The 24,742-nt window shown below is 43.7% G+C and overlaps 1 protein-coding gene across 2 annotated transcripts in view; it reads right to left on the bottom strand.

The window, feature by feature from the left end:
- The window catches only part of FAF1 (Fas associated factor 1), a 429,817-nt gene continuing 405,303 nt past the window's right edge, over positions 229-24,742 (bottom strand). Inside the window, exon 19 of one of the 2 annotated variants that reach the window (XM_021097816.1) lies at positions 229-2,341. In XM_021097816.1, coding sequence (XP_020953475.1) covers positions 2,258-2,341 — 84 coding nt within the window. In that variant the 3' untranslated portion in view covers positions 229-2,257. The remainder of the gene's footprint in view (positions 2,342-24,742) is intronic. The other variant, XM_021097817.1, reaches the window with a different exon arrangement.

The raw sequence follows: 24,742 nt of genomic DNA, 5'->3' as shown, positions 1-24,742 counted from the left end.
GCTTTTCTTGGATCCTAACTTTATATAAGTCCTTTTAATGTTGTGTTTGTAAGAAAGGGCATGAAATTGCTCTGCCTCCTGTTCTGGACTCAGTAGAACAGAATGGCATGCGTGAACAGTGCTAACTAGCTGAGGCCTTGCCTAGGAAGGGGGCCTTTAGGCTAGGATTTCATGGGACTGAGCAAGAAGAACCTTCCAAGGCAGGGTTGAAGAAGGGTGTGTAAACTTCACACACATTCAAGTAGTGTTTAATAACTTGTATGAAATAGGTTTCAGAGTAAAGTTTATATTACTGGAATACAGAAGTGAAGAGGATGGGGGAACAATACGATGAAGTCAAACCCAAATTAGATGGAACAGGTAAACATGAAGGTGAATTCAGAGACCCATCCCTCCAATCCCCACCCACACCCTTGCTGCTGTTCCTGAGTATGGCCTGAGTTCAAGGCTGTGGCTTCTGCACGGCAGCTACAGAACAAGGTCTCCTTGGAAAGAGAAGAGCTGGTGCCCGCGTGCGTCTGTAGCATTGGAAATGACGGTCCTGGGGAGCCATCAGTTTAGAAGGAGAGAGTGGAGCTGGAGAGGATGTGCTCAGGTTGAAAGCCTCCATCTTGGGTCTCTTTTCCTTTCAGTCTCCCTGGAGAGACGCCTGGGGCCAGAGACAGCCTGCACCTGGGCAGACGTAGCACTAGTCTGCTAGGGACACGCTTCTCTTGAGAGGGTGTTCCTGGGAGGTCCTTGGTTGGAGGATTAGAGAAAAGACACAAGATGGGATTTTCCTGGCCAATGCCCACTTCTGGGCAGAGGGAGAATGACCAGGCGTATCTCAGACTGTGGTTGGAGTCTTCCGAGAACTCTAAAAAAACCCCAGCACTTAGACTCTTTTGGACGAGTACAAAATGTCAAGTCAGGATCCCAACCCCTAGGACAGAGACCATCGGTGACACAAAACCGAAATGGAGAAACATTCCAAGACTGAAAAGAAATCACCGGCGGCGAAGGTATAAACAGTACTTCCGTGAACTAAGCTCCAAACCCCAAATCCACAGATTATCAAGAACCCACATTTACTAAACCATCCCAGATTATTATATATAAATTCAGGCAACACATGTCTTCTGAGCTGAGCCCCCAAGTTTGCTCTCTTAAATATGTGAAGACAGAATTTTCAGCCAGAGAACGAGGTCCCTTTCATTTGAGATGGGAGTCCACCATCTAATATCAAAACATTGAAAGAATGAAACAGTGGAGCAGGTTCCTTATTACAGCTCGGCTCAGAGTCCGTGGGTGGCTCATCAGATTTTGGCGACCGGCAAGGTGCTCAAACTGCCAACTGACAAGGTCCAAATGCGTGGCAGTTTAGAGGGAGAAAAGAGCAGGAGAGAAGGGCGTTCAGTGAGCCCTGATGGGCCAGCAGCCTGGGAGCTGGTATCTGTGAGGTTCTAACTGCCCAAATGCAAACCCAACAGCAGCTTCCTGCAGCCGGGCCAGATACTGAAGTCCTGGTCCTGTCCTGGTCCTCTTCACACAATCTCAACATTCCCATTGAGAGCTTAAACAGTTTCTCAGGCTGGGATGGAACAGCAAATGCCTCCTACATGGAGCCTGGGGACCCAAGGCAGCAGCAGTAAATAAATATCTTGCATATATGTCCAATGCAGTCCTCAAACACAGCCTATATCTTAGTAGAGTCAGGAAGTACCAACAAAAATGATATGCTTTTTTTTTTTTTTCCCACAACATTTAATCTCCATGCCAAGAAGTCCCATTTGACTTTTTATCCCCTGCCTCTTAAAATCAGGTGACACAATAGAAATCCAGTCATGAAAAGAAAAAGGCAGAGGTGGATGAGCCCTGGCTCAATGAGACATATCAAATACAGAGCAGCCTGGTGTCACAGGTCAGACAGAACTGCCCCAGACACTGTGGGGAGAGGGCACTGGAGAGGTCAAAGTCCTACTTCGTGATCACTCACACTTCAGCAGTGCGCTAGTCATGGACCGAGGGCCGCGGGAAGGGGATGGAGGGGTGGCAGAGGTGTCATTCTCTACAGTGAGGGCTGGGGACATACACTCGTGGATGGGCAATTTTAAGTAGCTATGTTTATTATTACTTTTTTCCAGCAATCTTGCGAGAGGCAGAAGTGTGACACTGAACTGAGTGAGACGAGCGTGTAGGTGGGTTGGCAAGGAGCCCTTCTCTTGAAGCAAGGCCTCTGGCTTGTCAAGGAATGGCTGGTTCCACCGCTGGGCTGTGTTTACTCTTTTGCTTCAAGGAAAAGGGTTTCTTGAGGGAACAACTTTACCTCCAATAATGATTTATTTGGGTCCAGCTGGGTTACCTAGAAAGAAAGAAAACACATGCTCAAGAGACTCATGGCATTCGGTTCCTATCCTGCACTTTGCATTCGAGCCTACTATGCACGGGCACAGACATTTTCACATCTCTTATCTCATCTGATCATCAAAATAACCCTGTGAGGTAGGTGCTGTTATTCCCATTTTACAACCGAGGAAACCAGGGCTCAGAGAGGTCAGGTCTCACAGTGAGCGGAAGAACCAGAATTTGACCTCAGGGCACAGGTTCAGGAAACTAAACCTCTTCCTAGGCAGGTGGAGGCCCACTGCTTCCTGCACAGCTCCGCCTGGCCAGCAGAGCAGGAGGTCCTTGGGAAAGGGTGTGGGTTAAACGAGTGACGAGCGTTCCTGCGGATCTGTGCTTGATTAACTCCTGACAGCAGGGAGGGCCTTTTCTGCTTGGCGGGAAAGAGCAAAGCCTTTGGGGCTGATCTTCCTGCTAAACTTAAGCGCAGTACTGCAGAGGGCCCACCCTGCCACGCGCCGAGACAGGCATCTCCTCCGCCAAGGAGAGGCTCCCGAGGGAGGCGCATCACAGTCTCCTTGCTGGTGGCAGTGGCGGGGATATTTAGTCCCCAAAATGAGTCAATGTCACAATATGGATTTATATTTCAGAAATAAAAAATGATTAGTTTATACGATGAACTATGGACTGTAAAGCTAGGCAAATCTTTCTGGCTCGGTTGGGATCTGTTAATCATCCAGGGACCCTACAGCAGGTTCATGGCTTCCTAGGTCAGGGACAAGGATGCGATGTGGGGGCTTTCTGAATCTGAGAGTGAGAGAAAAAAAATCAAACATTTCCCGAAGGGAACAAGAATTTTAAATGCTAAGAAACACTGGTTTAGTAGAAAGGACAACGGGCTCTGGAACCAGAAATGTTCTGGTTTAAATCGCAGCTGTGTTGGCTACCAGCGCTGTGGCTCTGGAGTTAGTATCAACCTTGTAGGACGGATGTGAGGATTAATGAGCACGCTGCTGGCACGGAGCAAGTATTCAGTGCCGGCTGCTGTGTATGTGAGCACCTGTAAGGACGGACGGACACACAGATACACGGACCCCAGCATCCCAGGGTGTGAGACGGAAGCCGGGGACTCCGCTTTGTCAGACATGCTCTGGGTGCCTGGGCAGAGACTGTGGCACCTGAGATGGGCAATCCCGTCCTCTGCTCAACTCAAGTCCCACCTAATGAGATGGCTCGGCGGTCTTCTCCAAGCCAGTGGGGAAGGACGCCCTGGGGACCTGAGGGTGGCAGGCAGGCTGGCGAGCTGAAGGAGGAATACTACCTTTGACTGTTTCCAGATGGAAAGCCGGTATGCCCAGGAGGGTCATTAAGGAGACACGTCCGCCTCCAGAAGCCTCTCTGCTGATGAGGAACCTGGAGCAAGGCTGCTCTACTGGTGTCTCTTGGGCTCTGGGCAGATGGGCAGGCAAGGTGGCGGGGAGGACCTAGCCTGCTGTCTGTCTTCCAATGCACTGGGGGCAAAGCAGCCGGCAAATGTTTACCCACTTCCCCAATTAACGTTCAACACTGCGCTGGCTTCTGTCAACAAACACAGCTATGCCGCCTCTGCTTCTGACTCGTTGGCATTTTCTGCCCAGCTGCTTTCGCTATTGTTCTTAATTAACATGCCAGGGCTCTTCCGGCATCTTCTACTTTGTTATTTGTGGTTTGTAAATGTGATGTTTGCTAGGAGGAGAAACCAAAATCTTAATAGTGCCAGAACTGTGCATACCGGCAGAAACATACCAAAGGAAGCAAAAGAAGCTGGGAGCTTGGAGCCTCAAGGCCGTGTCTATATGGGAGAGCAGACGTTCAGAAAACACACCCAATTTTCACACAGGAAATGGTGTCTGAGAAAAGCTATTTTCCCAGTCACTTAAAGTGGGAGAACAGGGACAGTGAGAAGGAGAAAACTAGAGTTTCTTGCACACCTACTATATGCTGGGCACTTGAAATATGTTATTTAACCCCTAAACAACCATGCAAGGTAAGGTGGCGATGATAAAACTGAAGCTCACCATGGCTGCTACTTAGTGAGGGTCTGTCTGTAGAGAATAAGAGTTAAAAAGCGTGAAGCAAACTTAGATTCAAACTCTGTCACTTACTTACTATCTCTATGACCTTGAAGAAGTAACACAACCTGGGGGCCTCAGTTTTCCCATCTGGAGAATAATTAGTTTCTCTTTTGTGGGTTGCTGTGCTAGGTAAATGGAATGAGGGTGGTGAAGGCTCTGTCAGACACTGAACCGGTCAGTGCTCCGCTGGGAGCAGCCATTACTGGCTGGAGCGCTGCCTTGGGTAGGGGCCCTGGTTGGTCCCAACTCCAAAGCTGGAGCTCTTTCTCCAAAGTCTCTTGGAGCCGAGGCCTGCACTGGGCTGCCTCTCTTATTTCTATCTTGCTGCCCAGCAGAAGTGCTCCCTTCTCCCCGGTAGGGCGATGCCTCATTATCTGGAGACGGCCTTCTACAGCTTTGGTGGGGCTGTGCCACCACCGGGCTGCTTCACTCAGACTGGTTGCGGTGGGGCTGCTCAATCTAGTGCCCCGTATCATAAGCAATTCTTTTTTCTTTGAAGGTCTTTTCAGAAAGAAATTTAAAGTGAACAAGGATGATTTTTGTTTGCATTCTCATCTGCCTGGACTGGAACAAGAGCCTGTAGAGAGCCTGGGTGGGGAGGAAGGACACCATGCTTCTCCCCAGTAAGAGTGGCCGTGTTGTGAAGCCAGCCTGCAGTGCTCGGCACCCCATTCCAGAAGGACGGGGAGCGTGCCAGGAGGGACCTTCTCTTAGGAAGGAGCTTCTAAGACACATGGGAGGAATGGGATATGTTTTCCTGAGAGAGGGGACTGCTACTACAGGGGCAGGTTCAGCTCTTTCTGACTGTCTGAAGGGCTGGCAAGTAGGACAGGTAGACAGAGCAGATGGGTTCTCTGCAGCTCCAGTGGGTAGAGCTGTGACAACCGTAAGGGAGCAGAACTCAGCTGGTCAGAAAGAACTTTTTTTGGGCCATGCCTGAGGCATCCAGAAGTTCCCAGGCCAGGGATCGAATCCATGCCAAAGCAGTAATCAGAGCCACAGCAGTGACAATGCAAGATCCTTGACCCACCCAGCCACCAGGAAACTCCCAGAAAGAACTTTTTTAACAGAGCAGCAGCTGCTGGTGTGGCTACTACTTCTCTTTCTTTTACCTCCTGTACTTTTCTTCCTTCTCCTGCTGTCCTTTATGTGTTTTTTGTTCATCATCATCATCGGAGCAACGATCAACCACAACGGACTCTTGAACAATGCGGGGGCTGGGGCACCACCCCTCCAAACAGTGAAAACTGCATATAACATAAGCAGTTCCGCCATATCTGTGGCTCCTCTATATGTGGGGATCTACATCCAAGGTTCAACCGAGTGCGAATGCTGCAGTACTAGAGTATTTACTATTTACTAATACTATTTATTATTGGAAAAAATCCACATATAAACGGACCTGCATAGTTCAAACCCATGTTGTTCAAGGGCCAATCCTATTTAGTGCCCACATGTAGGTGAAACCATGCTAAGTATTTTATATAAAATACCTTAAGTAGTCCTCAAAACAGCCAAATGAAGTATGTATTATTATCAGCATTTTTTTTTTTTTTAGGGCCACACCTGCGGCATATGGAGGTTTCCAGGCTAGGGGTTGAATTGGAGCTGTAGACACAGGCCTACCCTACAGCCACAGCAACGCTGGATCCAAGCCATGTTTGCGACCTATACCGCAGCTCACGGCAACGCCGGATCCTTAACCCACTCAATGAGGCCAGGGATCGAACCCGCGACCTCATGATTCCTAGTTGGATTCGTTTCCGGTACACTACAAGGGGAACTCCTATTATCAGCATTTTATTTTATTCTACTTTATTTTTGTCTTTTTGTCTTTTAGGGCTGCACCTGCAGCATATGGAGGTTCCAAGGCTAGGGGTCTAATAGGCTGCTGGCCTACACCACAGCCACAGCAACGCCAGATCCAAGCTTCATCTGAGACCTACACCACAGCTCATGGCAACGCCGGATCCTTAACCCACTGAGCAAGGCCAGGGATCAAACCCACAACCTCATGGTTCCTAGTTGGATTTGTTAACCACTGCTCCACGACGGGAACTCCTATCACCACTTTAAAGTTGAAGATACCATGGGTTATCTTGTCCAATACTGCAGAAAAGAGTAAGGTTTAAAACCTAAGTCCGTCTGACTCCAAAGCTCATGATAACCAGAATGTTTCTGGCCTACATGCTGACAGGCTGCCTCGGGGAAAATAAAGGGGAAAGAAGGGGAGAGGTGAATGTACCCTCTGCTGTTCCCAGGAGCATTTAAATACAGGAAGAAGATGATCTTGATGATAATAGCTGACATTTACTGAGCGCTTAATTTGTACCAGGCATATTCCAAGCATGTATAAAATAATTTAATTTTCATAATAACCCTCTGACATAGGTATAATTATTATTCCCATTTTACAGATAAGGAAACTGAGCCATGGAACAGATTAAGTAACTTTGCTCAAGGTTTCGAAGTTGTTAAGGGCAGAGTCAGAATGTGAAACCAGGAGAGCTGGCCTTGGGATCCATATTTAACTATTGGACTATTTTGCCAGAGGTGCTTTTAAGAGTAGAGCCCACGCAGAGGAAGAAGTTGCACGAGATGACCCTGAGGTTACTTCTAACCAAGCTTTCTTATATATCTTCACTTTAAGAATGGCAAAAGGTCAAGGGTCAAGGAAAAAATCCTGAAGTGTTTATAAAATACGAATACAAAAATGCAATCTGAGCTTATGCTCTGCCATTTACTTGGGATTTTACTGAATTATTGACTTTCTAAATCAACAGAGAAGCCCATCCTTTGGGACTCCCTGGGGGAGGAGGGGCATTCTCAGATAAGAGGGATGGCCTGACTTGTCTATGCCAGAAAAGGAAAGTCAACCTTCTTGACATTTTATTCATTATACTTAGGAAACTGGAATGGATATATTTTCTCATTAATATTTTAGCAAACTGGCTTTGTTGAAACTTGTTTATGTTAGCAAAAATGGGACATGTTTTCTGCCAAATAAAGTTATTCTTTTCTAGGTTACTTTTCTTAGCAGTTTGAACCTTCATGTGTATGTATTTCTATTATTTCCCTGGGCTTCAGTTTTTGTTTGTTTGTTTTTCTGAAAAAGTGTAACACTGCTGCTGAGAAAAATGTGAATCAATGTGAGAGTCTCATCCTGGGCACACGCTTGATAAGGCATAGTTACAGTACTCTACCCGAGATGCTCACTTCTGTTTTAGGGTTCCTTCTAGTTACAACACTATTCTGCTTCTCATAAAATATATATATATATATATACACACACACATATACATACACACACACAAATACACACACACACACATATATAAACACCTGAGCATAAATATGACACTACTACCAGGCCAGGAACTACTTGAGGGTATGAGTAGACTAATGCTAAAATAACAGCAGCAGCAATATATGGATAGTATTTTATAGTTTGCAAGATAATTACACAAACATTAAATCACAATCTTGTAGGATTGGTATTATTATCAATCCATTTCATTTTTATTTAATTTTGTTAAGGTAAGTTTTTATTTTGAAACAGAATAAAGGAAAGTCTGGATCTAACATTTTCACATCTAGAAAAAAAATGCTGGGTCTAACAACTGGTTCCAGAGCTGAACATCTGCGTGCAAAAAAAAAAAAAACAACTATATATATATATATATATATATATATATATATATGAATCTAGATGCACAGACCTTACAGCCTTCACAAAAATTAACTTGAAATGGTCTGTAGACTTAAATGTAAAACACGAGTCAATAAAATTCCTAAAGATAACACAGGAGAAAATCTAGATGACCTTGGGTATGGTGATGGCTTTTTGGATACAATACCAAAGGCACAATTCATGAAAGAAATAATTGATAAGCTAAACTTCATTAAAATTAAAAACTTTGCAAAAGACACTGTCAAGAGAATGAGAAGACAAGCCACAGACTGGGGGAAAATATTTGCAAAAGACACACTGATAAAGAGCTACTATCCAAAATATACAAAAAAAAAAAAACCTTAAAACTCAAAAGCAAGAAAATGAACAACCCAATTAAAAAAACAGGCCAAAAACTTTATAGATCCTCTTATTAAAGATCTATAGAAGGCAAGATATTCCTCCACATCGTATGCCATCAGGAAAATGCAAATTTAAACAATAACAATGATATATGCACCACCACACACCTATCAGAATGGCCAAAATCCGGAACACTGACAACACCAAATGCTGACAAGGATGTGGAGCAACAGACACGTCTATATTACTAGTGGGAATGCAAAATGGCATAGCCACTTTGGGAGACAGTTTGATAGTTTCTTACCAAATTAACCATATTCTTACTATATAATTCAGTAATTTACTCCTTGGTAGTTATCCCAAGAAGCTGAAAACCTAAGGTTCATACTAAACCCTGCACACAGATGTTTAATAAGTACCTTCTTTTGTCCTTTTAGGGCCGCACCCGAGGCATATGGAGTTTTCCAGGCTAGGGGTCGAATCGGAACTACAGCTGCTGGCCTACACCACAGCCACAGCAACGCCAGATCCAAGCCACATCTGTGACCTACATCACAGCTCACGGCAATGCAGGATCCTTAACCCACTGAGCGAGGCCAGGGATCGAACCCGCAACCTCATGGTTCCTAGTCGGATTCGTTTCTACTGCGCCTCGACAGGAACTCCATAAGTATCTTTATTCATAACTGCCCAAACCTGCAAGCAACCAAGGTACACTGCAGTAGATGACTGGATAAATAAACTAGTGCATCCAACCAGAGTATTATTCAGTGCAAACAAGCTCTCTAAGTACTTTCACATATATTATCTAAATCTTAAGAGCTATCTTAAGAAGACTGGATTAATGTGTCCTCATTTCTGCAGATGAGAACACCAAAGCTCAAACAGGGACATTACCTACACATGGTCATACAACTAGAAATTGGTGGAGCCAGGCCTTCTCACTTCAAATCCTGAGCTTCTTCTACTCTATGAGGTAGCACAAAGGCTGCATATGTAAATTCCCATATTATAGTGAAGTTGCATATATCTTCCTTTGGTTTTGTTCAAAATTAGCATTTACCTTGAACTTTTTGGTAGGCTACGAGTAGCATATTCTGTTAGTTACTCTGTTAGAAAACATGCATACTAAATATCACGAGTTTATAAAAAAAATCATTAGTGTCATCACTACAAAAAAAGTTACCATTTATTTGGCATTTTGTAAGTGCCAGGCACTAGACTAGCTGTTCTATATATTACCTAAGTAAATGGTCACAACAATCCTATAAATACTCCTATTATTCTCATTTCATAGATGAATTCTCTGAGGTCAAAAACGGCTTAAGGGACTTGGCCAAGATTACAGAAATAGGAAAGATAATGCTGGAATTTGCACCCAGGTTTGTGAGCTTCTAGCCTGTATTAGATGCATTGCCCTTCACTGCCTCTTAACCTCTGATCCTACCTCTTAACAGGGGACAGTTAATGTGACTAAATAGCTTTCCCTGGGGCATAAAGAAAGCAGACTTTCTGCAGCTGTCTTGGGTCATGTCCCTGTTGTGGCACAGGCTTTGTTGTTCCCCTCAGGAACATATCTTTTGTTACCGTCAACTTGGTCCTAATAGCTAATTGGCCATTTTCTTTAAACATCTTTTGATGAGCTGGGAATCCCTAAAGAGGGCAGTCACACCCACAAAGTATCAAAGGGAGAACTTAAAGAGCTGATCTGCTGGTCAGGTGCTGACCAGGGTGTGAAAGGGCTTTGGTAACTGTAAAGTCTTTTGCAAACGTAAGGAATGAATCATCAACATCATCATCAATAACCACAGAAGCACCAGCTGAGCTCCTAGCAGCTTTTCCTCTACATTTGCTACGAGCAGTAATGCAACCCCCAAAAGAACTTCCAATCTGAAGGGTCCCACTATGGGACCACTCCATGGCTTATTTATATCCCAGATCCTGGTGTAGTTTCTGGAGCAATCTGCTTCATTGGATCATAGAAAAGAAGTGACACTGGGGTGTGGGTTTCCAGGAAACAGTGACAGATGCTCTGCTTTCCATTATTAAATTGTGGTGGAACAACTGAGGTGCTAGAGAGTAAGGTTGGGTGGGCTTCTATGGCTGCAAAGCACAGGATGCCTATAGGACATTTCCTCTCCTTGACTTTACTTTTTTTTTTTAGGGCCACACATATGGAAGGCATATGGAAGTTCCCAGGCCAGGGGTCAAACTGGAGCTACAGTCGCCGGCCTATGCCAGAGCCACAGCAACGTGGGATCTGAGCCACGTCTGAGACCTACACCATAGCTCACAGCAATGCCAGATCTTTGACCCACTGAGTGAGGCCAGGGATGGAACCTGCATCCTCATGGTTCCTAGTTGGATTAGTTTCTGTTGCACCACAATAGGAACTCCCTCCTTGACTTTTTTAAGTGGGAAAAGGGGACAAAAAAGAACAAAGGGAGAGAAAACTAAGATGATAAAGGGATAGAAATTGCATCCTGTAGGCTGCCCTATCTGTTCTTTTTTTAAAAATCACATTATAATAATGATAACAAGAGTTACATTTATGGGAGCTTACTAGGTGCTAAGTGTTCCAAGTACTTTATAATTACTACACAACCCTATGAGGGAGGTACTATTACCTCCACTTAAAAAATGAGGAATGGAAGTTCAGAGGGATCATGTAACCTGCCTAAGATTGCACAGGTGGGAAGTGACAGAGCAAGGCAGAGCAAGGATTTAAAATTAGGTCTGGCTCCAAAGTCTGTTTTCTTAATCACCACACTAGGCACTTTTAGTAGTCACACACTGGACTATTTAGTCTAAGTCTCCTGCTTGGAAGGACTATCCCCTTCATGTAACTGAAGCACATATCTCCCCATAACATTACTACCGCAGGCATCTGGGCGCATCTCACTCATCCAGCGCCTCAATTATCACAGCCCTAGTGATGGTCAGAGCTGGAGGGACCTCAACTCTGTAACAGATGGGGAAAGAAAAGCTCAATGAGTGGAAAGAACTAACCCCAGGTTTACTCAGCATTCATAGCAGATCTAGGACCAAATTTGGATTCCTCATTCCCAGCCGGTGCCTTTAAATGAGCTATGCAATGAGGATAACCGTTCTAAAGTGTTACCAACGTCAAAATGTCCTCGAACTTGGCACATTGTCAGGGAGACCCTGCCAAACAAAAAAGGTGACCCTCTTCTTGCACTGGTATCCCTGATGGTGGCTCAGGTCACTGTACTATTGAACAATGTTAGTGGGGAAAGCCCAGAGGGAACACAGGGACCTTTACTAAAAGGGGTGGGGGGACAGGGAGGGGAAAGCCTCGTTAGTCTAGAAACACGAGAAGATCCACGTCTGCAGAATGGAAATAAAATGCGCAAAAAGAATAAATGAATAAAGAGAACATAAAAAGAATAAGAAGCGTGAGAACAGGCATGTCTCCTCACCCTGGAAAGCCCAAGATTAGTCCCATCCCTCTTGGTCTTGGGAAGACACAATTTCAAGTAACTAAAGGGAAGTTTGCAAGCTTGCTGTCTCTGTGCCAGGATACAGGTAAGCCAAGATATGGGTCTCATTCCTCAAAGCAGTCACAGTCCTCAGGGCTGGGCTGCCTTTGACCCTGAGAAACCCTGATTACCTCAATGAGGTGCATGATCATTTTCTTGTTTCTTTCTTTCTTTCTTTTTTTTTATTTTTAGGGTCCCACCGGCAGCATATGGAGGTTCCCAGGCTGGGGGTCCAATTGGAGCTACAATTGCTGGCCTACGCCACAGCCACAGCAACACAGGATCTGAGCCGCGTCTGCAACCTACACCGCAGCTCACAGCAACACCAGATCCTTAACCCACTGAGTGAGGCCAGGGATCGAACCCGCAACCTCACGGTTCCTAGTCAGATTGTTTCCGCTGAGCCATGATGGGAACTCCGTTTTTTTTTCTTTTTTTCCTCACATAAACATTTTCCATGTGTGTCATGATTTGCAAAAGGCTTACTTTCAGAGGCTAATATCCTGAAAGGCAGCCTCTTGTGTAAAAGGCTCCTAGGATGCCTCTGATAAAAGAATGGCCCACAGTACTAACCATTGTGTTTGGAACAGAGCACTAAGAGACAAAAGAGAGGAAAGAAATTTGTTAACTGGTTAGATCCAGAACTGCTATTTCTGGATAATTAAAAATTTAAAAACCTTCTGAGAAGCCTTGAATATTGTTTGCCCCAGTGTTTCACCGGGAGATATGGATTAAGTGCTCATTAGGGAGTCAGTGAAGTTCTGGTGGGTTTTGAATCTTGTTTTGTATGAATGCTCTTGAGTAAGTCACTTAACTTCCAGAAGACACACATTTCTCAGCTGTAAGCTGATGACAACATCATCTAATACCTAATAAGCTCCAATAGATATTTCTCTCTGGGTCTTCCCTGCTACTCGGGAGAGTCTAAAGAATATCTGATCCTGTCTCTTTCCTACTTAAAATTCTTACATGATTACTTACTGCAACAGGTTGGCCCCCTTTTGCTTTGGCCTCATTTTCTCTGATTTGTAAATGGGTGGTGTTTCTGGCAAGGCTCGTAGCATACCTATAGCGGAAGACATGGCTGCAAAGATGGTTTGCAGATAGACTGTGAAGGGCTCAAATGCCTTAGTAGGTTTAGTTTAAACTTCTGAAAAAAAACTTTTCTCCCTGGCTTCAGAAATATCTGGAATGGCATACTAGATGTATGCTTCAGGCAGACTGGCTGGGGAGAGAGGGAGCATTCTGATTGCATTTTAATACTCAAGCAGGGCTATGCGAGCTGGTGCGTGTGTAACTGCACGCAAACACTGCTCAAGAGCTGGAGCTTTGAACAGGAGTTAAAAGAGTTGAGTCCCTAACGACATACAAAAGACTTGCTGGTGTGATTTATTCTGATGTATTTACTTATCCAATTACCAAAACAGCAGGAGATCATTAAATTTTCTAGTTACCAGATGCAGCACATTCAATATCTTAAATGTTACCAAGGCTCTCTCTGAGCTATTTTGATATTACATTTCATCTGCCCAAAGCTTATGAAACTGGAAGGCAAGACTCATGAACAGAGCAGGTGTTTTCTTTGAAGGTGGGTCCAGTGGGTGCTTGTACTATACCAAACTTATACTGGCAACTCCCAAACTCCTGGGTTTAAGGAAAAGTACCACGGTGAGAAACCAAAGCATTTAGGAGAGAAGATGTTAAGAAAGTGGTACTAGAAGGTGGCTGGAGATAACGTATTTTACTGGCCAGACCTCTCTCTCTCTCTTTTTTGTCTTTGTCTGGGCAAACTTTTCTTCATGCTCATTTCCTTTCAGTTCAGCCCTGATGTCCAGAGGGTCAAGCCTCAGAGCAGGGGAGAGAAGGGAAAACAGCCCTCTGAGTGACTGCATATATGGACTACTTCTGACCACCTGTGTGAACTTGAACAAGTCACTTTTTCTCCTCTGAGTTTCCTTGTTTGTTAAGCAAGGATGTTGACATCTGATGCACCACCATACAGGCCTGCTATGAGCATCATCACAGCTAGTCTTCACACAAATGTCTCCTGGACAGACTGAATAAAAGACAGGACTGGAGTTCCCACTGTGGTGCAGTGGGTTAAGGACCTGGCATTGTTGCAGCTATGATATAGTTTGTAGCAGTGGCTCGGGTTCCATCCCTGGCCCAGGAAATTCCACACGCCATAGGTGCAGCCAGAAGGGGAAAAAAAAAAGATAGGACTGTTTCCTGTTTTTGTATCCCTAGCATCCAGCAAAGAATGTGGTACTTTATATGCTCTCAGTAAAAGCTTGTTGAATAAATGATCAAATCAGAGAACGTACATGATGGAACACTGAAATATACAGAGTAAGCCTTTATTAACAATGTTTTAGGAGTTAGAAGCAAAAGAGACATTTATTCTATTTTCTTTTGAAAAAAATATATCAACAATGTTTTAGGAATAAGAAGCAAAAGAGACATTTATTCTATTTTCTTTTGAAAAAATATATCAAATAAATAAAATCTGGGCCTAAACTTTTTGTAAGGGTGGTGGTACAGCTTGCCCTCAACAGTCTTTATTATTTTGATCTTTAAATACTATCCCCTCACCGACCTTATGCTTCAGCTATTCCCCATTTACGTCTTCTCCTCCCCGAACCTTTGCTTATGCTCTTTCCTCTACTGGACTGTCCTTCCTCCCAGTTCCACCTGTTGAAAACTTACACATCTTTCAAGGTTCAGCTCAACTGCTGCTTCTCCATGAAACCAGGCCTAAGTGACAGAGCCTCAATTAATCGCTTTCTCAAGTGGCATCTTCTCCCATTCACTGGGCCATGGCTCTTGTGACACAGAGGCAATACATGTGCACTGTGGTCTCTCTGTCACAGTCACAGTCCATTGGCCTGTATGTAGCCAATCCACATTTGCCTAACTAATACCTTTGCTTTACTTTAGGCTTCTCAGACAGGTCTACTGACAGATTTAAGGTCAGCGTTTAACTGGAAAAGAGGCACAGGTAAGGAAATTCTTATCCTTTGCTAAAATAGTACTCTTATTGACCAGGCAAATCAGCCCATTCCTGGAGGGCCTAACCCAAAGGATCAGCTACAGTCTTCCACTGAGTTATCTGTTCCGTCTCTCAGGTTATTTTGCAACTGTCTATGAGTCTGACTCTCCAGTGAGGCTGAATTCCAAAGGCGTATAATGAGGTCTTATTGTCTTCCTATCGCAGGGCCTCGTATACTGAATTCAGTAAATGTTTGCTGAAAGACCGACATACTGGATGACTGAATGGAGGTTCGTCCCTAGAGCCTCCATCAACCCAAAGTCAAAAGAAGACACATCCGCAGACCTTTTACCTCAAGCCTCACTTCTACAGGAGCAGAACCTGGCAGTGACACATGAGCAGGCCACCCAGCAATCCCCTGGCTTCAGACTCTCTTGGGCCCTTGCCTCAGTCAATCCTGCTGCAGAGATATTGGGACTGAAAATAAGTCTGCATCAGTTGCCCTTTCAGAAGGGACAGATTTTTTCCCTATTTAAACTGCTGTTGGAATTGGCTAATTAGAAGGATTTAAAAAATCTTAATACTCTAAACAGAGAAAACTGGTTCTGAATTATTAAGCAACATTTTCAATGCATTTGAATAACCTTAAGTGACTTGGCTGCCACCTGATCCTAAGCTCTGGCTCAGATAAATAAATGTGAAATATTGTCAAAGCCTCAGCTTATAGGAGCTGCCAGCTACAGTAAATAAAAGCTTAAGTCCCCATAAACTGCCTGGGACAGAGACATTCTCATATAAAAGGAGTGAGAAGATGATCTTAGATAAAGCCAGGGGGCCAGGAAGCCAACGGTTTTGTTTTAGATTTTAGAAGAGAGTTGGAAGTTCCCTGTGGTGCGGTGGGTTAAGGATCCAGCATTGCCCCAGGTCGAAACTGCTGTTGGAATTAGGTTTGATCCATGGCCCAGGAACTTCCACATGCCTTGGGTGTGGCCAAAAAAAAGGGACAGTTGTGAATGAGGCAGGTATTATCTATATCCAGACCATTTAATCATAGGATCACGTAGTATCAGAGCAGACATAAAATTTTAATCAACTCATATTTCAGACGAGGAAAACAGGACCCAGAGAAGTATGTTTCTTCCTTGATATCAAACAAATGGCTGGAAGAGGATTCAGCCCGAGGATTCCTGGCTCCCAATTTACTCCCCTCCCACTATATCACATATTTCTGAGAATGTCCTGCTGGAGATGTCAAAATGAGAGGCTGACAACTAGCCGTTAAAAAACACCTGAAATATCTTTTCCCACCCCTTCACTTTCAATCTATGTGTGTTCTCTGCCCTAAAGTGGGTTTCTTGTAGGCAGCATGTTATAGGCTCTTGTTGGAGGTTTCTTAAAAAGCTAAAAATAGTTACCACATGATCCAGCCATCTCACTCCTGGTCATATACCCGGGAAAGATGAAACCTCTAATTTGAAAAAATACACACACCCCAATGCACAGAGCAGCATTATATATGACAGCCAAGACATGGAAGAAACCTAAGTGTCTATCAACAGACAAATGGATAAAGAAGATGTGGTACATACATACAATGGAATATTACTCAACCATGAAAAGAATGAAATAATGCCATTTGCGGCAACATGAATGGACCTAGGGATTATCATACTAAGTGAAGTCAGGCAGAGAAAGACAAATATCACATGATATCACTTATGTGTAGAATCTAAAAAAAGGAGTTCCCCTCATGGCACAGCAGAAATGAACCTGACTAGGAACCATGAGGTTGTAGGTTTGATCCCTGGCCTCACTCAGTGGGTTAAGGACCCGGCATTGCCGTGAGCTGTGGTGTAGGTCACAGAAGCAGCTTGGATCTGGCGTTGCTGTGGCTGTGGTGTAGGCTGGCAGCAAGAGCTCCGATTAGAACCCTAGCTTGGGAACCTCCATATGCTGTGGGTGCGGCCCTATAAAGACAAAAAAAAAAAAAAAAGGTACCAATGAACTTATTTATAAAACAGAGACAAACTCACAAACATAGAAAACAATATTATGGTTACCAAAGGGGAAAGGAAGGCGGGGAGATATAAATCAGGAATTTGTGATGAACAGATACACACTCCTATATATAAAATAAACAACAAGGACCTACTGCACAGAACAAGGAATTATAGTCAATATGTTGTGGTACTCTATAATGGAAAATAATCTGAAAAAGAATATATACAGCTGAAATATACAGTATACTTGAAACTAACACAATATTGTAAATAAACTAAAATTTTTTAAAAAGAGGGAGAAGTAAAAAAAAAAAAAACAAACAAACAAACAAAAAAACAAACCAACAAAAACCACACCAAAAAAACACCACCAAAAAAAAGAAACAAAAAACAAACCTAAAAAGTTTAACCAGATGAGTGATTTCTGGCTCTTGAATTCCAGAGACTCCATGCTTTTGACTCAGACTTTGAAGTTCTACTTCCATGACTATGCGAGGGGAAAGAGGGAGAAACGGAGAGAGAGAGAGAAGAGAGGGAGGAAGCCAGCAAGCAAGTAAGTTGTGTACCGGAGGGAGGGAAGAAAGAGGAAGGCAGGAACAAATAGGGCGAATATCACTATAATGTGGTCCCTCTCTTACCTATCCTCAGTCATAGGTTGCATAAGTTATCCATGAGTTTCTGCCAGGTGAGATGAGAAGTGCAAACACCAACCTGCCACCAACAGTAGATGAATGTTTAGTGGGAGTATTTTATTTCTTCTCATTTATTTACTAGACAGATATTTCCTGCATGTTTACTACAATGTCAGAAACCATGCTAGGCATTGGGAGGTACCAGTGAACAGGGTACTATCTCTGCCCTCAGGGAACGAAGGGTCCAGGGCAGGATGCCCACTGCAATTCAGAACAGTAAAGGCCTAGGATACGGATACAGAAGAGGGCGATGGGGGCACAAAGAAGGTAAACACCTAACTCAGCCATAAACTCCACACCTCTTTCCTCCCTGTCGCATTCTAACATGCACAACTGTCTCCTACGATCTAATTAAACCACTTTACCGACCCGTACTTTCACATACAATAAACCACTATTAACTGCTTCCCATGCCAGGCACCCTACTAGGGAACGCTCAGATGAATTAGACATAATCCCAAATAACTTCAGACTTCATGTGTATAATTCTTTTTTTATTTAAAAAATGCTTATTTTGCCCTCACTTTGTGACCATGTAGACCTAGGTCAGCCATTTCTGCTTTCGTTTGTCTTTGGTTTTTCTAGGCCCTGATCAAGCTACTTTCTTTCTCTCCATCTTGGTTTTCTCATGAATATAAAATAAGGGTCTTTTCTCATTCTCACAATCTAAAATGTACGCACGAGGAAGGCTTGTTCACCAAAGGCTCTTACAACCTGAAGAAGGAAAGTGAAATAAATTTGAAAATATCAAAAGAATCTTCAGGTTTGGGATTCAGCTATAGACACTAAACCTGAAGGCTTGAGGTCCTGGTTCTGGGTGAAGAGTAAGGTGTGGCCTAGCTGAAGAGGCTGGGGCAGGGGCTGGAGCCCAGCTGGAACCGGCCCTGCAGTGAGGCCCGGGGGGATCTGGCATGTTGATGCATGTGCTAATGCACTCAGCACCTTCAGCACAGGCTCGAAGATTACAAGGAGTGCCTAGAAAAGGTTAATCTGCGCATATACACGTTTGCAGTTATTTGTATTTACAGTGGGGTTATTATACAGACTTTAAGTGAGCAAAGCATGTCTGTAGAAGCACCTGGAATACTGAGCACAGAACTAATGATTTTTTATTTATGGCCAGATAGAGCCAGATTGGATTGCAATGTACAGCCTTTGAAAGTTTATTTGATTTCTGGTATAGCAATTTTGACTGGTATAAATGCTTTATAGACACCTTATAAAATTAAGTTCTGGAGCATAGTAAGTAACTTTGGAAAGGTTTAAATACATCAACATACCTACACATAATGAGTGACAATCACTCCATTTTATTTTAGCATGGTGTAGAGTAAGGACCTAGGTTTTACGAATCAAATACTGGTATTGACGTTTACTGGGCAACCTTGAGAAATTTAAACTCTCAAAGTTTCTGTGTCCTCATCTGTAATATGGAGATGATATCCATCTTCCATTGGGCATATAATAGGCATAAAATAAACAGCTTTATTCATTGGCATCACTTCCTGCTGTTCCACGTACTTTGTAAATGAGTTAGAAAGGGCCAAAGGCAGGTTTTATTAAGGCTCTGAATTCTACTCAGCTTCCATGAAATGGCTGTAATCACCTCAAGCATATTTTAAATGTTTCTTTGTGTATTCCTTTGATCTGGTCAGGGGCATATTATGATGTGGTTTTTTTTTTTTTTTTGTCTTTTTGTCTTTTGCCTTTTTGTTGTTGTTGTTGTTGCTATTTCTTGGGCCGCTCCCGCGGCATATGGAGGTTCCCAGGCTAGGGGCCGAATCAGAGCTGTAGCCACCGGCCTACGCCAGAGCCACAGCAACACGGGATCCGAGCCGCGTCTGCAACCTACACCACAGGTCACGGCAACGCCGGATCGTTAACCCACTGAGCAAGGGCAGGGACCGAACCCGCAACCTCATGGTTCCTAGTCAGATTCATTAACCACTGCGCCACGACGGGAACTCCTGATGTGTTTTTTTTTTCTATCATACCATTGGTTCTCTTAGTACTTTTGTGGGTTAGTAAGAGCCCTTCCTCTCCTTGCCATCAACTTTATAATAATAGTTTAGATATACTGAGCATTTACTACATACTAGTGCTTTCTAAGTATCACTTCATTTTTGCAACAGCCCTGTGAAGTAGGTACTATCACATTACCCTTTTCTTACAGATGAAGAAATTGAGCTACATAGAGGCCAACTAATGTGCCCAAGATCAAAAAACTAGGAAATACAGACTTGATATTCAGTAGGGGACTCCAGCACTCAATCTTGTAACCACCACCCTATACTATCTCTCTGTCCCTTGTCTCCTCCAAATCTGCTCTAGTCACTGCCAGGGACATTTTCTGGAAGAGAACCAGCCACACAGTTTAAATCTCTTTATCCTCTTGAGAAAGACTTTCTCCTGGCACCTCAGACTTGAATCTCAAAGTAAACCTGCATCTTCACCTGTCTTTGGTTTTTGCACACGGCAACTACCACCTTTCTAAAGCCATCCGGGCTGAGACTTCTAAGCCCCTTTGCCAACTCCTTCTTCCTACCCTCTCCACTCTGACATAGCTAGACAATCATCAAATCCCAAATTCTTTTTCTTCCTGATTCTGTATCACCTCTTCATCCCCACTGCTTCCACTTTAGTTGCTTTTTTTTTTTTTTCTTTTTTTTGTCTTTTTGCCATTTCTTGGGCCGCTCCCACGGCATATGGAGGTTCCCAGGCTAGGGGTTGAATCGGAGCTGTAGCCACCAGCCCACCCCAGAGCCACAGCAACGCGGAATCCGAGCCGTGTCTGCAACCTACACCACAGCTCACGGCAACGCTGGATTGTCAACCCACTGAGCAAGGGCAGGGATGGAACCTGCAACCTCATGGTTCCTAGTCGGATTCGTTAACCACTGCGCCACGACGGGAACTCCCCGCTTTAGTTTTGACTCCCATAGCTTGTCGTCTTGTCTACTTCAATAGTCCTATCTGGTCTCTCTTTCCCAGGCTCTCACTCCTCTAATCCTTTCTGTCAAAAATAATCAACAGGGAATTCCCACTGTGTCTCAACAGGCTAAGAACCCAACATAGCATCCATGAGGATGCGGGTTCAATCCCTGTCCTCGCTCAGTGTGCTAAGGATCCAGCATTGCTATAAGCTATGACATAAGTCACAGATGTAGCTCAGATCTGGTGTTACTGTGGCATGGTGTAGGCCTGCAGCAACAGCTGTGATTCGACCCTTAGCCCGGGAGCTTCCATGTGCCACAGCTGTGGCCATAAAAAACAAACAAAAAAAGACCTCGCTGGAACCATCATTCTGCAAATTACTAGCTACCCAATGTCTGATAGCCGTTTGACAGCTCCAAGCCTACATTCCTCACCTTGAATACAAGGGTCAATATCTACCTTAAGTAGCTCAAATTTCTCCTAGAATTAGTTTTGTGAGGGCAAAAACTTTGTTCAGCCTATTCACTACCGTATCCCCAATGTGCTGTGCATAAGAGGTGCTCAAATATTTGTTGGATTAATGTATAGAAAATGCTCCAGTATTTTTTCATTTCCTATTTCATTTTCCGCCATGGCTGACTTCACCGCTTAAATTCCAGTCATAGCAAACTGTGTGCAGTCTCCAATCAGTGGCCCCCGAGCATAGTGCTCAAGTGTTATCTAGTGTTCCTAAGCACAAGAAAGCTAGGATGTACCTTATGGAGACTGTGTGTTAGATAAGCTTCCTTCAGGCATGAGTTATAGTACCGTTGGCCACAAGTTCAATGTCAATTAATCAACATTATATATTAAATAGCTTCTTTACAAAGAAACACACATAAACGAAGTTATGTATTGACTGGTTGATGAAAATTTGTGACCAGAGGCTCACAGTAATTTAACCTTTTATTTTAGGGGCAATGATTGAGGATTTGCTAATTTATTGTTTGTAGCAACTTCATACAACATAAACTACAGCAAATCATAAGAAGTGACTGTAACCTCTCAGTTCTAAAACCAACAGCTCCCACAGCCTGCAGAATAAAATCGAAATTGCTTAGCTTCAAGTACACTGCTCACTACATTCTGCACTCCTGACGCAGACTTTTTTGTTTACGCTTCACGTTGTGCCTTGCTTGGTGTTACGTGCCCCGTGCCTGCTAGGATGATCTTCTGCTTTATCTCCCCTTTCAGACTTGGCTTTTTATTAAAAAAAAAATAAATAAATAAATAAAATTTTTTTTTTTTTGCTGAACCCAGAGCATGTAGAAAAGTTCCTGGGCCTGGGAGCAAATCTAGACCACAGCAGTGAAAACGCCAGATCATTAACCTGCTAGGCCACCAGGGAACTCCAAGACGTGGCCACGTTATGATTATCATCACAGAAAGTGCCACGTATTCATCTTCCATTCACCCCCAATTCAGGGAGCCCCTGCTCTGTGGCAGGCCTGGGCAGGCCCTGTGTCAGAAATGGGGGCACCGAGGCAAATAAGATAGTATAGCTACTGCCCTAAGCGTTTTACACAGAGCAAGCCCGGGAGGACCCTGACAAAAATGAAATAAAAGTTTTCATGAGGAAACAAGCCTGTCTCTCACCCTAGGAAATACACTATAAACTAACTCAGGAATGTTTCCAACTATGAAAGAAATCTGCTGTTTTGGTAAAACAGAATGCAGATATGAAACTCCAGACAGTTCTGCCTAAACACTCCTTTTACCCTTTTGTTATTGGGCATGTAGGTAGACTGTCTGTATCCTTCCTGGAAAGCTGGCAATTTCCAAACAATTAATATTATATAAAGATTACTTGTCTTCTTGAAACCAAAACATAAAAGAAAAAAATAAGGATAGCATAGAGGGAGTAAGGGTGGAAAGAGAAATAACTGCCATTACCATCATACCAGTTCCCATTATTAGTTTCTTAACTCTGTGTTAAATGATATATATTAAATATTTTATATTTATTTTTCCATTTAATGCTCACAACAACCCTCTGAAATAGATGCTGTCACTCTCATTTTACCAGGAGATTAAGCAATCTAAGATCACTTAGTGAAAAGTTGATCTAGAATTCAAGGCCATGTCCACTGACTCCAGGCCTGTGTATACTCTCGTTTCAGGCTACGGTGCCTCTGAAATGTGATTGAAAAGAAGAGGTAGTGTTAAATAAATCATCCTTACAGTGTTGATTTATATTTGCTTATAAAACAAGCAAGGAAAAATAAATACCAACAACTCTCCCTTTACTTTAAGTAGCCAGTTTGAAGAAATTATTATCTCTCTGTGGTGAGGATAAGAGGCTGCAGCTTCAAGAACAACTGCAGGGCTCTGAGCAGATGTCTACAGATCTGGGGCAAGTTTACATGGAATATGTTGCTATCTCCACTTACATATCCAGTAGTAACCCCTAGAAGCGAATCTGAGATGTGACTATCTTATAAAATTATATGTGCAGAGAAGAGTTAACATAGCAGGGATGTTGACTCTTCTTTTGAAAGGCTTGCTTACAAGGTTGGCCTTTGGCTAGAATCTGGAAATTAGGTTCTCAGGAGGGCTCCTGCCAGTCCCAAAACTGATAAGTATGGTTCATTGTGCCTAAGAAGTTTGCGCAAACAACATAGTCTATGCTGAACATCTGCATTCTTTCTAGGATTCTGGAACTTTGGTATGTATCAGGCAGAGGGATCAGCCTCCAATGAAACCCCTGGGCTCTGAGTCCCTAAGAAGCTTCCTTGCTTAGCAACACCTCACAGACACTGTCTTAAATCATTGCCAAGGGAATTAAGTTCATTCTGTGTGACTCCAATGGGAGAGGATCCTTGGAAGCTTTGCTTGGTTTCTCCCAGACTTCAATCTATGTACCTTTTCTCCGCTGATTTTGCTTTGTATCCTTTTACTATAATAAATCATGGCCATGAGAATGACTGTATGCTGAGTCCCGTAAGTTCTGCTAGAGAATCATCGAACCTTGGAGCGGTCTTAGGACCCCTGCTCCCACAGCTGGTGTCATAAGGGGAATTCAAAAGCCTCACCAGGAGTTCCCGTCATGGCGCAGTGGTTAACGAATTCGACTAGGAACCATGAGGTTGCGGGTTCGGTCCCTGCCCTTGCTCAGTGGGTTAATGATCCGGCGTTGCCGTGACCTGTGGTGTAGGTTGCAGACGCGGCTCGGATCCCGCGTTGCTGTGGCTCTGGGGTGGGCTGGTGGCTACAGCTCCGATTAGACCCCTAGCCTGGGAACCTCCATATGCCGCGGGAGTGGCCCAAGAAATAGCAACAACAACAAAAAAAAAAAAAAAAAAAAAAAAAAAAAAAAAAAAAGCCTGACCAGACTCATCAAAATATGGTGAAAACACTGTTCTGTTTTGGAGAATGATATAGAGTCATTTATCCATGGTATGAAACAGCTGTCTGTGGTGAGAGGTAAAAGTTACCTAAGGAATTTTTTTTTTTTTTTTTTTTTTTTGCTATTTCTTGGGCTGCTCCCGCGGCATATGGAGATTCCCAGGCTAGGGGTCCAATCGGAGCTGTACCCACTGGCCTACACCAGAGCCACAGCAACGCGGGATCCGAGCCGCGTCTGCAACCTACACCACAGCTCACGGCAATGCCGGATCGTTAACCCACTGAGCAAGGGCAGGGACCGAACCCGCAACCTCATGGTTCCTAGTCGGATTCGTTAACCACTGCGCCACGTCGGGAACTCCGAGGAATTTTTAAATGATAGATCCAATTCCAGGAGCACTGGCTTATTGGTTCCCCTGACCTCTTTTGGCTGTTCTGGCTAAAGTGATGGAAAGGTAATGCCTTTGGCTTTTGTTTGTTTTCTCTTTCAGGTGGCAAGAGATTGGATGGGCCAAAAATATTAAAAGTTTGTACTGTTCTCTCCTTTAAGTGAGAGGAAAAAAAAAAAAAGTTAAATCCGTTCCCAGGATTGGAGCCCAATTTTAGATAAAACAGAAGGAAAATTAAGGGAGAAAAATACTTCAGCCATTTCTTCAGCTGGGCTGTTTCACTCTTGCTGCAGCAGCCTAGCATGGCTCCCTCCTCAACTTCCCTTGCACTCTAGAAGGGATCTTCCCCCAGCAATTATTTATTTGTTTATTTATTTTTGAATTT

Source organism: Sus scrofa, chromosome 6, assembly GCF_000003025.6.
Source record: "Sus scrofa isolate TJ Tabasco breed Duroc chromosome 6, Sscrofa11.1, whole genome shotgun sequence".
NCBI classification, from domain to species: domain Eukaryota; kingdom Metazoa; phylum Chordata; class Mammalia; order Artiodactyla; family Suidae; genus Sus; species Sus scrofa.
Note: the sequence above shows the minus strand (reverse complement) of the source record. Positions and strands in the feature narration are given on the sequence as shown.